The sequence below is a fragment of the Meles meles genome, chromosome 4, assembly GCF_922984935.1.
Source record: "Meles meles chromosome 4, mMelMel3.1 paternal haplotype, whole genome shotgun sequence".
Taxonomy (NCBI): domain Eukaryota; kingdom Metazoa; phylum Chordata; class Mammalia; order Carnivora; family Mustelidae; genus Meles; species Meles meles.
Window position 1 is genome coordinate 155,812,993 of NC_060069.1, and position 11,973 is coordinate 155,824,965.

Below are 11,973 nucleotides of genomic sequence, written 5' to 3' on the forward strand. Positions count from 1 at the left end.
GGGAGCAGCAGACTCCCCACTGAGTAGGAAGCCTGGCCTGGGACTCCATCCCAGGACCCTGAGATCAAGACCTGAGCTGAAGACAGATGCTTAACCCACTGAGCCACCCAGGTGCCCCAGGCATACAACTTTTGATCTCAGGGATTGTGAGTTTGAGCCCCACGTTGGGTGTGGAGATTACTTAAAAAAAAAACATTTTTTAAATGTTTTTAAAAATATTTCTAAATACAAGCCAAAGAAGATATCAATAAGCAAATTAGGAAGTATTTTAAACTGATTAAAATTCAAAAGTCAACATATGAGTATTTATGTGATGCTACCAAAAGCAGTACCTAAAGGGAATTTAATAGGGCCCTGGGTGGTTCCGCTGGTTAAGCATCTGATTTTTTTTATTTTGGCTCAGGTCATGATCTCGGCATCATGAGATGGAGCCCCACATAGGGCTCCTCGCTCAACATGGAGTCTGCTTGAGATTCTCTCTTTCCCTCCCCCTTTCAAAAAAAAGAGAAATAAAAATAAAGGGACATTAATAGCCCTTAACACTGGTAGAGAAAAGAAAAGAAGAAAGATCTCAAATTAATGACCTTAGCATCCATGGTGAAAAACTAGAAAAAGTAAACAAAACCCAAGGTGAGCAAAAGAAAGGAAATAAAGGTTAGAATAAAATTATAATTGGAAAAAAAGAGAGAAAAATACCAGTAAAACCAAAAGATGTTTCCCTGGGGGGGGGGGGGGGGAAAGCCATAAAATCCATAAACCTTTCACCAGGCAGGGCAGGAGAAAAAAATATGAAAGACACAAATGACCAATATCAGGAATAAGGGAGATGGCATCACTACCAATATTAAAAGGCCTAATCAGAGCACACATCATCAACAACTTCATGTCAAAACAATCAACTTAATGAAATGAAATAAACAAAGCAGGTGTGTTAAATAAAATAAACTTAAATGAAATAAACAAATTTTTTGAAAACCACGAATTAAGCTCACTCAAAAAGAAACAGACACCCTGAATAGCCCTACATCCTTAAAATAAAGTTCCAAATAATTTTTAGAGGGGGAAAAAACTGCAGGGTGAGCCACAGTAGGGGACCACACAGGAAGAGCCCCCCTTCTTGACCGCCTTTGTTGATTTGGAGAAGGTTGGAGTCGAAGTGACAGAGGCAAGCAGCTTAGTCAGCTCTGCCTGAGAAATGCTGAGTCATAATGAGGTCCCAGCTCTCCATAAATCTAAGAGTCACTAATCAAACACCTTTAGATTACACTAGAGAAGGTTGGGGTGGGGCGGGGGGCGGTTCCTAATTGCCTATGCAGACCTCGACACACCTGGAGATTCATTTTCATTTGAACTTTGTGGATGCACAGGTTTCACTGGGAGGAAAAAATATATCGATATCCATCCTCCTTGGACAAACTTAAAACTCAGATACTTGGCACCCACAGGAGTTATGTAAGGTTTAAGTAAAAACATTCCAATAAGAGGCTTGGCACACAGCAAGAGCTTCATGAACACTCCCTCCCACTTGGGGGCGCGCTGGGAATCACACCCAGAGACGAACCCTACACCCACCTGTGAATCCACTCATAGGACCTTTTTTCTCCCATTCTTTCTTAAGTTTAAGCAAAAAGAGGGCACTCTGACCATAGAAGCAGCTACCGTGTCTAAATAATTTCATCGCATTGGAGGAAACGGCAAACATTTTCATTTTGCTGTGGATGGTAGGCGCACGCCCAAGAAAATTACTCAGCCCTTGTTTTTCTCCTTTAGGGGTTTTCCTAAAATAGTTCCGTCGATCCAAATGCAATGCAGCTCTAGCACCCATCGACTCATCACCATCCGCTTTGGCTTTGGGAAAACTACCACCGCTCCAGCCCGCAGACCACCCGCTCGACTCAGGGGCGGGATCCGGAGCGCGCAGCTGGAGGGAAGGGGCGGGCCCGGGAGCCGGCCGTTACGAAACCTTCGGGAACAGACCGCCACTCCTCGCAGGGGAGGGACCAAGGGCCGGAGCCTCGTTCTCTAGAAGTCGCAGCACTGGATCCCAGAACTCAGGGCTCTCTGGCTTCTCTGTGTCCGCGCCTCTGCAGCGCGCTCCCCGGTGGCCCACAGCCCGGTCCGCTCTCCAAGTGCCTCCCCCGGCCATGTCGTCCTGCAGCCGCGTGGCGCTGGTGACCGGGGCCAACAAGGGCATCGGCTTCGCGATCGCGCGTGACCTGTGCCGGCAGTTCTCGGGGGACGTGGTGCTCACGGCGCGGGACGAGGCGCGGGGTCGTGCGGCCGTGCAGCAGCTCCAGGCCGAGGGCCTGAGTCCCCGCTTCCACCTGCTGGACATCGACGACCTGCAGAGCATCCGCGCCCTGCGCGACTTCCTGCGCAAGGAGTACGGGGGCCTCAACGTGTTGGTCAACAACGCGGGCATCGCATTCAAGCGTAGGTCGGGGGTGGGTCCCTGGGCGCGCCAAGGGTTGGGGCAGAGAGACGCAGGCAACCCCCACTCGCCTACTCGAGTGATCGCGGAGCGCAACGCTGGCTCCTTGGGACGCTCTCAGCCTTGGCCTCGCGCGGCTGGTTCGCTTTCCACGGAGTCGCCGCAGCGGTTCGCTTTGGCACAGGGCGGGCGGGGCGCAGCCAGGGCACTCCCCGAGCGGTCTGCGGCTAAGGTTTGCCAGAAAACCGGCCTCCTGGGAGGGGGGCCACGCCCTGCTAAGCTCATCAGCTTTCTGTCTAATGCAAAAAAAAGAAAAAATTTTTTTTTTCTTAGCGAAGGGTCTCCGAGCTCACTTCGGGCTTTCGCTTTCCTTGAAAGGGTGAATTCATAGATGCCCGGAGGCATCTGCTCGGGACAGGAAATGAATCTCGGAGACACGACGGGCGCGCACTGTGCTCGTTAGTGGACTTGAGATTTTGTTTAATGGAGAGCTTTGATAGGCCCAGGCAGAAAGGAAGCGAGCCTTGTTCCCTCCCCCGGGAATTTAGGTTTGTCGTCAAACATACATTTTAAGTGTGATTTTAAGTAGCGTCTTTGGAGAGGAAAAAAAAGTCAAGGAGGTTACTTTCTCTGTTACTCCATTGAGAAAATTAGTTGAGCTGCCTTGTGCTGGGGGTAGAAATAGGCCAACCTCATTTACCAGCCTAGTGGGGAAGAGACACCCAAGAGACAGAACAGAACTAGTGCGAGGCCTCGATTGATTCCCGCCCCGGCCTTGACCCCTCACCGAGGCTGGACATCTGCACCTCCAGCTCAATCTGCGGGCTGTCTGGCAGCGCCGGAGAGATGGGGCAGGCACCCGCTGCAGCAGACCTCCGCGGCCGGTGGAGGGGTTGGTGGCCAGCTGCTCCGCTTCCAGGAACGCACTTCGGCTGGAAGCCCCCGCCCCCTCCACAGTGTGGGCCGTGCACGAGCAGCACCTGCGCGAGGGCCTCCTGCCACACCTGCTGAATCACAGTTTGCGTTTGAACAGAACCCCGAGGTGCGTCCCATACCCGATCAGGATGGAGCAGCGGCTGGGAACGCCGGCAATTCTCAAAGTGTGGCCAGACCGGTAGCTGCCGCGTCACCTGGGAACGCGTTCGAAATGCACATTCTGGAGCCTCACCCCAGAGGCTCCTTTGCCATCCCCAGCTCCGGGGGGTGGAGCCCAGAACGCTGTGTTTGAACCCCCCTGCAGGTGCTTCAGAGACACGCTTAAAGTTTTGAGAACTACCGATCCAGGGGTTTAAAACTCGTTTTAAAGTTAGCTTGTTTTCCCTGTAGTTAGAGATAAGATGCGCTTGTCGTGTACATTTCAGGGGGAAATGCGTGACTTTGTTTCCTTCTCTTTTTGGAAGCGGATGATCCAACGCCCTTCTACATTCAAGCTGAGATAACGCTGAAGACAAACTTTTTTGCCACAAGAAATGTCTGCATCGAATTACTGCCGATAATAAAACCTCATGGTAAGTCCAGCCACGTGGACTGTCAAGTTGTATCCCTCGGCAAGAAGTGGGCCGTGGGGCTGTCCTTAGGAGTGACCTAGGGATGCCATTTCTCTGTGTGGGGGACACAGAAAACCGCACTGTTTTCTCCTAAGAGTTCACCTGCACATTTCAGCTTTAAAAGGCATATGCTAGGGGCGCCTGGGTGGCTCAGTGGGTTAAAGCCTCTGCCTTCGGCTCCGGTCGTGATCCCAGGATCCTGGGATGGAGCCCCGCATAGAGCCTGGAGCCCCACGTTGGGCTCTCTGCTCAGCGGGGAGCCTGCTTCCTCCTCTCTCAGCCTGCCTCTTGTGATCTCTCTCTGTCAAATAAATAAATAAAATCTTTAAAAAAATAAAAATAAAAGGCATATGGTACATGGCAGTGCTCTTGTGTGCCAAGTCACAAACTCAACCCTAGAATAATAGGGAAGTCCCCAAGGGCCTCTTTGCCTCTGAGCAGTCTCAGCCGGTCCTTAGCTCCCCAGGGTGGTGGGGCCACCCTAGGTTCTTTGGGGGCCTGAGGGAAGGCTCTCTCTCTTTTTTTTTTTTTAGCATTTTTATGACTTTCCCCATGTTCCTTTCTTCACTTCCTCAAGCTGATGCAGAAACTCCCAGAGAAGTTTTTCTTTATTACAGAGTATCTTACCCACACTCCCAAGTATTCAATCAATAACCTTTATGACTTTTTCATTACTTTTTCCACAAATACTGGAGGGCCTACCCTAACCCAGGGTGCTGGGGACACGGTGGGAAGCACCGTGGACAGGGGGAATCCTGACCACAGAGCACTGAGTCTAGTAGAGGAGACTGTAGTGGAGGAGGGGTGGCGGGGGCAGAGAAGCCTTCCCCGAGGACTCCCTTCCCCCAGACAGTCAACTCTGGGACTCTTAGGAAGAAGAACTCTGTGGTTCTTATTAGAAATGTGCTTTTCTCGGATAATTATTATATGATCTCACTAACAGGTGGAATTTAAGAATCAAGGCAGAGAGGAAGAGAGGAAAAAATGAAACAGGGCGCGAAACCAGAGAGGGAGACAAACCATAAGTGACTCTTAATCATAGGAAACGAACCGAGGGTTGCTGGAGAGGAGTGCGGGTAGAGGAGTGAGGTAACTGGGTGATGGACATTGGGGAGGGTATATGTTGTAATGAGCACTGGGTATTATATAAGACTGATGAATCACAGACCTGTACGCCTGAAACAAATAGTACATTAAAAAGCTTCCAAATCTCACACAACCAGTCAAACTAGAAGGAGCAGTGTCGAGAATTGTTTTCCTTGTCCTTCTATGCATGCATTTTTAATTAAAATAACTGCATAATAAAAATGAGCTTTTCTCAGTTTAACATTCTGAAGAAAGATGATCTCTAGTGCAAATATCTTAAAAAATCTAAAAGGATGCATGGTGAGAGTTGCACCCGAGCTCCTGCCCTTACTTGCCCAGTTCCTATCCCTGACCTCTATAGGCATTTCCCTTTATCCTTTCCTAGTGGGTTGAGCTCCCACTCAACAGGCAGAGTGGCAGGTACTTGCTGAAGAAAGCCTTGGGTCCGGGTGCACGGAGATGGTGAGTGCCCAGGGCCAAGGGGATGGAGTTTGTTTTGTTCTTTTTGTTTGTTTGTTTTTGTTTCTTAAGTAGACTCGGTGGAGCCCAGCTTGGGGCTTGAACTCATCATCCTGCGATAAAGACCTGAGCTGAGATCCAGACTTGCACACTTAACTGACGGAGCCACCCAGGCATGCCTGCAGGGTGGAGTTTTTTAATGCAAATCTAAATGCATATTTTTTGCTCTCTTTTTTATACAAAGAGAACATTAAGTATAAAGTTTGCCGCTTTGCTTTCTTAGTATACCTGGGGCTCTTTCTAGATCAGGACAGAAAGCTTTATTTTTTATAGCTGCATAGTATTCCATTGCAAGGGTGCCTTTTACCAAGTATCTGGAAGTCTTCTTTCAATGGACATTAGAATCCTATAATTTGAAAGCTGCACGGTATTAAAGAAACCTTACATTCCTTGGTCTTCATTTTACAGAGAAGGAAATGGAGATGCAAAGATGTGAACACAAGGGGCGCCGGGGTGACTCAGTGGGTTAAGGCTCTGCCTTAAGCTCAGGGTCCTGGGATCGAGCCCCGCATTGGGCTCTCTGCACAGCGGGGAGCCTGCTTCCCTTCTCTCTCTGCCTGCCTGTCTACTTGTGGTCAGTCTCTTTCTCTCTCTCACTGTCAAATAAATAAATCTTAAAAAAAAAAGATGTGAACAGACAGGTAGTCACAGAGCTGGAAACAGTATTCAGGTTTCCTGACTTCGCCCCTCAATCAAATCAGGATAATTAGTTCCAGGGAAGGGAAGGATCGTAACGCCAAATGATTGCAAACCAAGCCTTTTTGAAAGATAAAAGGTGGCTGTGGGGAGGGTGAGGCTCAGGCAACAACCCAGAGCAAGTGAAATCACTGGCTTTAACCAGTCCTCTGTAACAATAATCTGGTTTACAACACACTGAGAATATTCATGATTTTTTGGTAAAACTCAGCGTTTATCTGGAGGCCAAAAAGCTGAGGATTATTGCCTCCTGGTTTGTAGGGAATCACTTTCTCCTCAAACAAAACTAACTTAAAAGCCACATTTTATTTAGCGTTATATTATCTCTTTAAAGACTCCCTCTTACTCATTTAAGATTCTGAGGGACTGTTAATTAGATGTTTGTCCACTAGGGGGAGCTACTTGCACACTCTTTCTAAGAATGGGGGTTGGGGTGGTTTCTGGACCAGTGGGCCCCCTAGGCCCTCAGCAAAGGGGTGTGTGGCTGCAGCCTTTCTTAGGGCTGATTGGAATCATCTGGCTGTAGAGACGGTCACCCCTTGGCCTCTCCCAGAGGTGTCTCCTGAGATCAGAGTGGACAACTCTTACAAACTTTTAATTTCCACCAAAGGCACAGAGTGGCTCCTGTAATTGGTGTTTCTTTTCTCCTTTTCCTTTTGAATTCAATTCCTTGTGGCAGCCAGGTGATTAAGAACAAAGTCGTTTAGAAAGTAATGAAGAACACGTCATCAAAGTAATAGTATTCCCGGCCAACCTATTGAAGCGAATCTGATCATAAGAAAATCATACCTTGGATGTCTGGGTGGCTCCGTTGGTTAAGTCTCTGCCTTTGGCTCAGGTCCTGATCCCATGGGTTCTGGGATCGAGTTCCTCCTCCAGCTCCCTGCTCAGCAGGAAGTCTGCTCCCTCTGCCGGCTGCTCCTCCTCCTGCTGGTGCTGTCTCTCTCTTTGAGAAATAAATAAGGGGCGCCTGGGTGGCTCAGTGGGTTAAAGCCTCTGCCTTCGGCTCAGGTTATGATCTCAGGGTCCTGGGATCGAGCCCCGCATCGGGCTCTCTGCTCCACAGGGAGCCTGCTTCCTCCTCTCTCTCTGCCTGCCTCTCTGCCTACTTGTGATCTCTCTCTCTCTGTCAAATAAATAAATAAAATCTTTAAAAAAAATGCTAATCCAAGTTTACAAATAATGGCGTAGAGTCTTCAAAAAGATCTTTGTTAACTACTTAGATTAAAATAGACTAAAGAGAGGGGTGCCTGGGCTGTTAAGCATCCGATACTTGATTTCAGCTCAGGTCCTGATCTCAGGGTCGGGGATCAAGCCCCACATTGGGCTCCCTGCTCAGTATAGAGTCTGCTTGGGATTCTCTCTCCCTTTCCCTCTGCCCCACACCGCAAACCCCCACTTTCTTTAAAAATAAATGAATCTTTTTAAAAAGTAGACTAAAGAGATAGACTACTAAATGTAATCCATGATCCCACATGGGAGCCTAGATGAAAAGAAACCTATATGGGGCGCCTGGGTGGCTCAGTGGGGTAAAGCCTGTGCCTTTGGCTCAGGTCATGATCCGGGATCCTGGGATCGAGCCCCAGATCGGGCTCTCTGCTCAGCAGGGGGCCTGCTTCCTCCTCTCTCTGCCTGCCTCTCTGCTTACTTGTGATCTCTGTCAAATAAACAAAATCTTAAAAAAAAAAGAAACCTATAAAAGGAAGATTATGGAGATAATTGGAGTCCTTTGATTATGAACTATACTTTAGATAATAGTTTTGTGCCATGATAAAGGGCTTGAGTGTGATCACTCTTGTGGTTATGTAAGCAATACCCTTGTTACCATATATATACTAACATGTTTAGGGCAAAGTTTTATATTTGTCTGCAGTTAAGAGAAAGAGAAAGCAAATGGTGGCAAAATGTAATAATTGAGGAACTTAGGTGAAGGGTATATGGGTGTTGATTGAACTCTTCTTGCAACTTCTCTATAGGTTTCAAATTTCTCAGTTAAAAGTTTGGAGGAGTGCCAGGGTGGCTCAGTCAGTTAGGTGTCTGCCTTGGGCTTGGGTCATGAACCCGGAGTTCTGGGATTGAACCCCATGTCAGGCTCCCAGCTCTGCAGAGTGTCTGCTTTTCCTTCTCGCTCTGCCCTTCCCCCCACTTCTCCTCTCTCTCTCTCTCTCTCTCTCTCTCTCTCTCCCTTTCTCTCTCTCTCAAATAAATGAATAAAATCTTTTTTTAAAAAAAGTTGATAAAGAAATACGTATCACAAGAGAAGGAGAAAATTACTGAACGGGTTAGGTACCTGGAGATAAGTGAGGTGTTCTGTCCGAGACACAGTGAGGTCATCTCTGTGTGGGGTTGGTCCACGAGGATATCTAGTAGAATGTGCTACACCCTCCCCACACCCCCGCTCCCGCCTCATCTCCATGGTGAATGAACGCCGCTCAGAAGATGCAGTACAATCCAATTAACCTGGTGCACCTGGATAGCCCAGTCGGTTAAGTGTCCAACTCTTATTTTTTTTTTAAGACTTTATTTATGTATTTGACAGACAGAGATCACAAGTAGGCAGAGAGGCAGGCAGAGAGAAAGGAGGAAGCAGGCTCCCCGCTGAGCAGAGAGCCTGATGAGGGGCTCCATCCCAGGACCCTGGGATCATGACCTGAACTAAAGGCAGATGCTTTAACCCACTGAGCCACCCAGGCACCCCAAGTGTCCAGCTCTTGATCTCAGCTCAGGTCTTGATCTCAGGGTTGTGAGTTCAGTCTGGCCCTATGTTGGGCTCCATGCTCCATAAGTAGCATGGAGCCTACTTAAAATTAAAAAAAAAAAAAAAAGTCTGATTATCCTGTTGGCTGCACAGGGAGTAGATTCAAGATAATATGTAAGAAGAGAACTCCCCAAGAACCCTCCTACACTGTTGGTGGGAATGCAAGCTGATGCAACCACTCTGGAAAACAGCATGGAGGATCCTCAAAATTTGAAAATAGAACTACCCTATGACCCAGCAATTGCACTACTGGGTATTTACCCTAAAGATACACACATAGTGATCCAAAGGGGCACGTGCACCCGAATGTTTATAGCAGCAATGTCTACAATAGCCAAACTATGGAAAGAACCTAGATGTCCATCAACAGATGAATGGATAAAGAAGATGTGGTATATATACACAATGGAATACTATGCAGCCATCAAAAGAAGTGAAATCTTGCCATTTGCGACCACGTGGATGGAACCAGAGGGTGTCATGCTTAGTGAAATAAGTCAATTGGAGAAAGACAACTATCATATGATCTCCCTGATATGAGGACGTGGATATGTAACATGGGGGGTTAGGGGGATAGGAGAAGAATAAATGAAACAAGATGGGATTGGGAGGGAGACAAACCATAAGTGACTCTTAATCTCACAAAACAAACTGGGGGTTGCTGGGGGGAGGTGGGGTTGGGAGAGGGGGCTATGGACATTGGGGAGGGTATGTGCTATGGTGAGTGCTGTGAAGTGTGTAAACCTGGTGATTCACAGACCTGTACCCCTGGGGATAAAAATACATTATATGTTTATTAAAAAAAAAAAAGGGATGAATACCCAACTTTTGTGTCAACATGGACGGGACTGGAAGAGATTATGCTGAGTGAAATAAGTCAAGCAGAGAGAGTCAATTATCATATGGTTTCACTTATTTGTGGAGCATAACAAATGACATGGAGGACATGGGGAGATGGAGAGGAGAAGGAAGTTGAGGGAAATTGGAAGGGGAGGCGAACCATAAGAGACTATGGACTCTGAAAAACAACCTGAGGGTTTTGAAGGGGCAGGGGTGGGAGGTTGGGGGAACCAGGTGGTGGGTAATAGGGAGGGCACGTATTGCATGGAGCACTGGGTGTTGTGCAAAAACAATGAATACTGTTATGCTGAAAAAATTAATTAATTTTTTTTAAAATGTAAAAAAAAAAAAAAAAAAAGAACTCCCCAAATGTGGTGTTTGATGTTGGATGAACTGTATAAGTTTACACCTTTACTGGTTTTGGGAATTTCCACCAATACCTCAAATTATCTTACAGTTTGGGGCCTGCATGTTTTTTTATAGACCTAACGGTGTCTTCAGTAGCTGTGAATTACTGTTACTATGAATATTAACTCATTAATTACATTATATTTACTTTTCGGCTATGGGCTTAAAAAAGTGATGAAAATCAAAACTGGGATGGAGAATCAACCCACTCCACGTGTGAAAGTTGCCATCGTTAAGGATAGACAAGGCATTACCACACCCCGATTTCCGGGTACTTGGAAAGAAAGAGGTGGCTGCCCTTGGCCCTAGGAAACTGTGCAAACCAAGAAATATCTTTAATCCTCAGGGCGAAGGTGCCGTCAATAGGAAAGCAAGCTCACAGGCACCTGGAGTGTTTGTGGGTGCAGGAGGATTTCTTTATAAAAGCACCTGGTGATTTCTCTACAGACTTACCTCCTCCTCACCTGATGAATACTCACTGCTCTCTAGCCCCTGTTGCTGATGGGAATGCGTCCTTCCCTTTGGGGGAAGAGAGCACGAAATAATGTCAAAACCCACTGGTGCCTTCTAGAGTCATCTTTTTTTTTTTAATTGGCAGTTAAGTCTTCAGTATGAATCAATTACATGTTGGGTATTCTTAAAATTTTTTTTTTTATATTTTATTTATTCGACAGAGAGAAATCACAACTAGGCAGAGAGGCAGGGAGAGAGAGAGGAGGAAGCAGGCTCCCCGCGGAGCAGAGAGCCCGACGTGGGGCTCGATCCCAGGACTCTGGGATCATGACCTGAGCCGAAAGCAGAGGCTTTAACCCACTGAGCCACCCAGGCGCCCCCATGTTGGGTATTCTTTATGTGTGACATGCTTCCGTGTTTTTACTGTTCTGTTTCAGGCAGGGTGGTGAATGTTAGTAGTTTAGAGGGCTCAAAAGCTCTTGAAAATTGCAGCACAGATCTACAGAAGAAGTTCCGATGTGAGACGCTCACGGAGGAGGACCTGGTGGACCTCATGAAGAAGTTTGTGGAGGACACAAACAACGAAGTGCATGAGAGGGAAGGCTGGCCCAATTCGGCTTATGGGGTGTCCAAGCTGGGGGTCACAGTCTTATCGAGAATCTTGGCCCGGCGTCTGGATGAGAAGAGAAAAGCTGACAGGATTCTGCTGAATGCATGCTGCCCAGGGTGGGTGAAGACGGACATGGGAGGGGCTCATGGCCCCAGGACGGTGGAGGAGGGAGCCGACACCCCTGTGTACTTGGCCTTGTTGCCCCCAGATGCTACCGAGCCTCATGGCCAGCTAGTCCATGACAGAGTCGTCCAAAACTGGTGAAGGTCTGCTTTGGTGCTTAATAAATGTTTGTGGAATGAATGAATGACTTCTGTTGTAGTCTGCTTCTGTTTCTGTCCTTGGGGAATGTCGATTAAAATCTCCCTGGGAGAAAATGTCTTGTTCTAGAATCAGGCTGAGCGGTTTTGCTACGTCCAAACTCTGGCCTGAAAGGGCGAAGAACCTGGTCTTATGGTTCTGCAGTGTTGGAGGGCATCGTGGGATTGCCCAGGGTTGGGGCCCCAGCAGTTTCCGTTTCTGGTAGGCTCCCAAGTGCTGCTGATGCTGGGACGGCAGTTTGAGAACCACTGGTCTAGCAAGAGCTCTCGGGCTGTGGAGCGGGTTACAGCCGTGTTCCAGCCAT

The 11,973-nt window shown here is 47.7% G+C and overlaps 1 protein-coding gene across 1 annotated transcript; it reads left to right on the plus strand.

The window, feature by feature from the left end:
* The first annotated feature begins 1,867 nt into the window (after positions 1–1,867).
* CBR3 (carbonyl reductase 3) lies at positions 1,868–11,651 on the plus strand. Its single transcript, XM_046001524.1, has 3 exons — positions 1,868–2,433; positions 3,832–3,939; positions 11,176–11,651. The coding sequence occupies exons 1-3, from the start codon at positions 2,145–2,147 to the stop codon at positions 11,610–11,612; spliced, it is 834 nt and encodes a 277-aa protein (XP_045857480.1). The 5' UTR covers positions 1,868–2,144; the 3' UTR covers positions 11,613–11,651.
* The last annotated feature ends 322 nt before the right edge of the window (positions 11,652–11,973 follow it).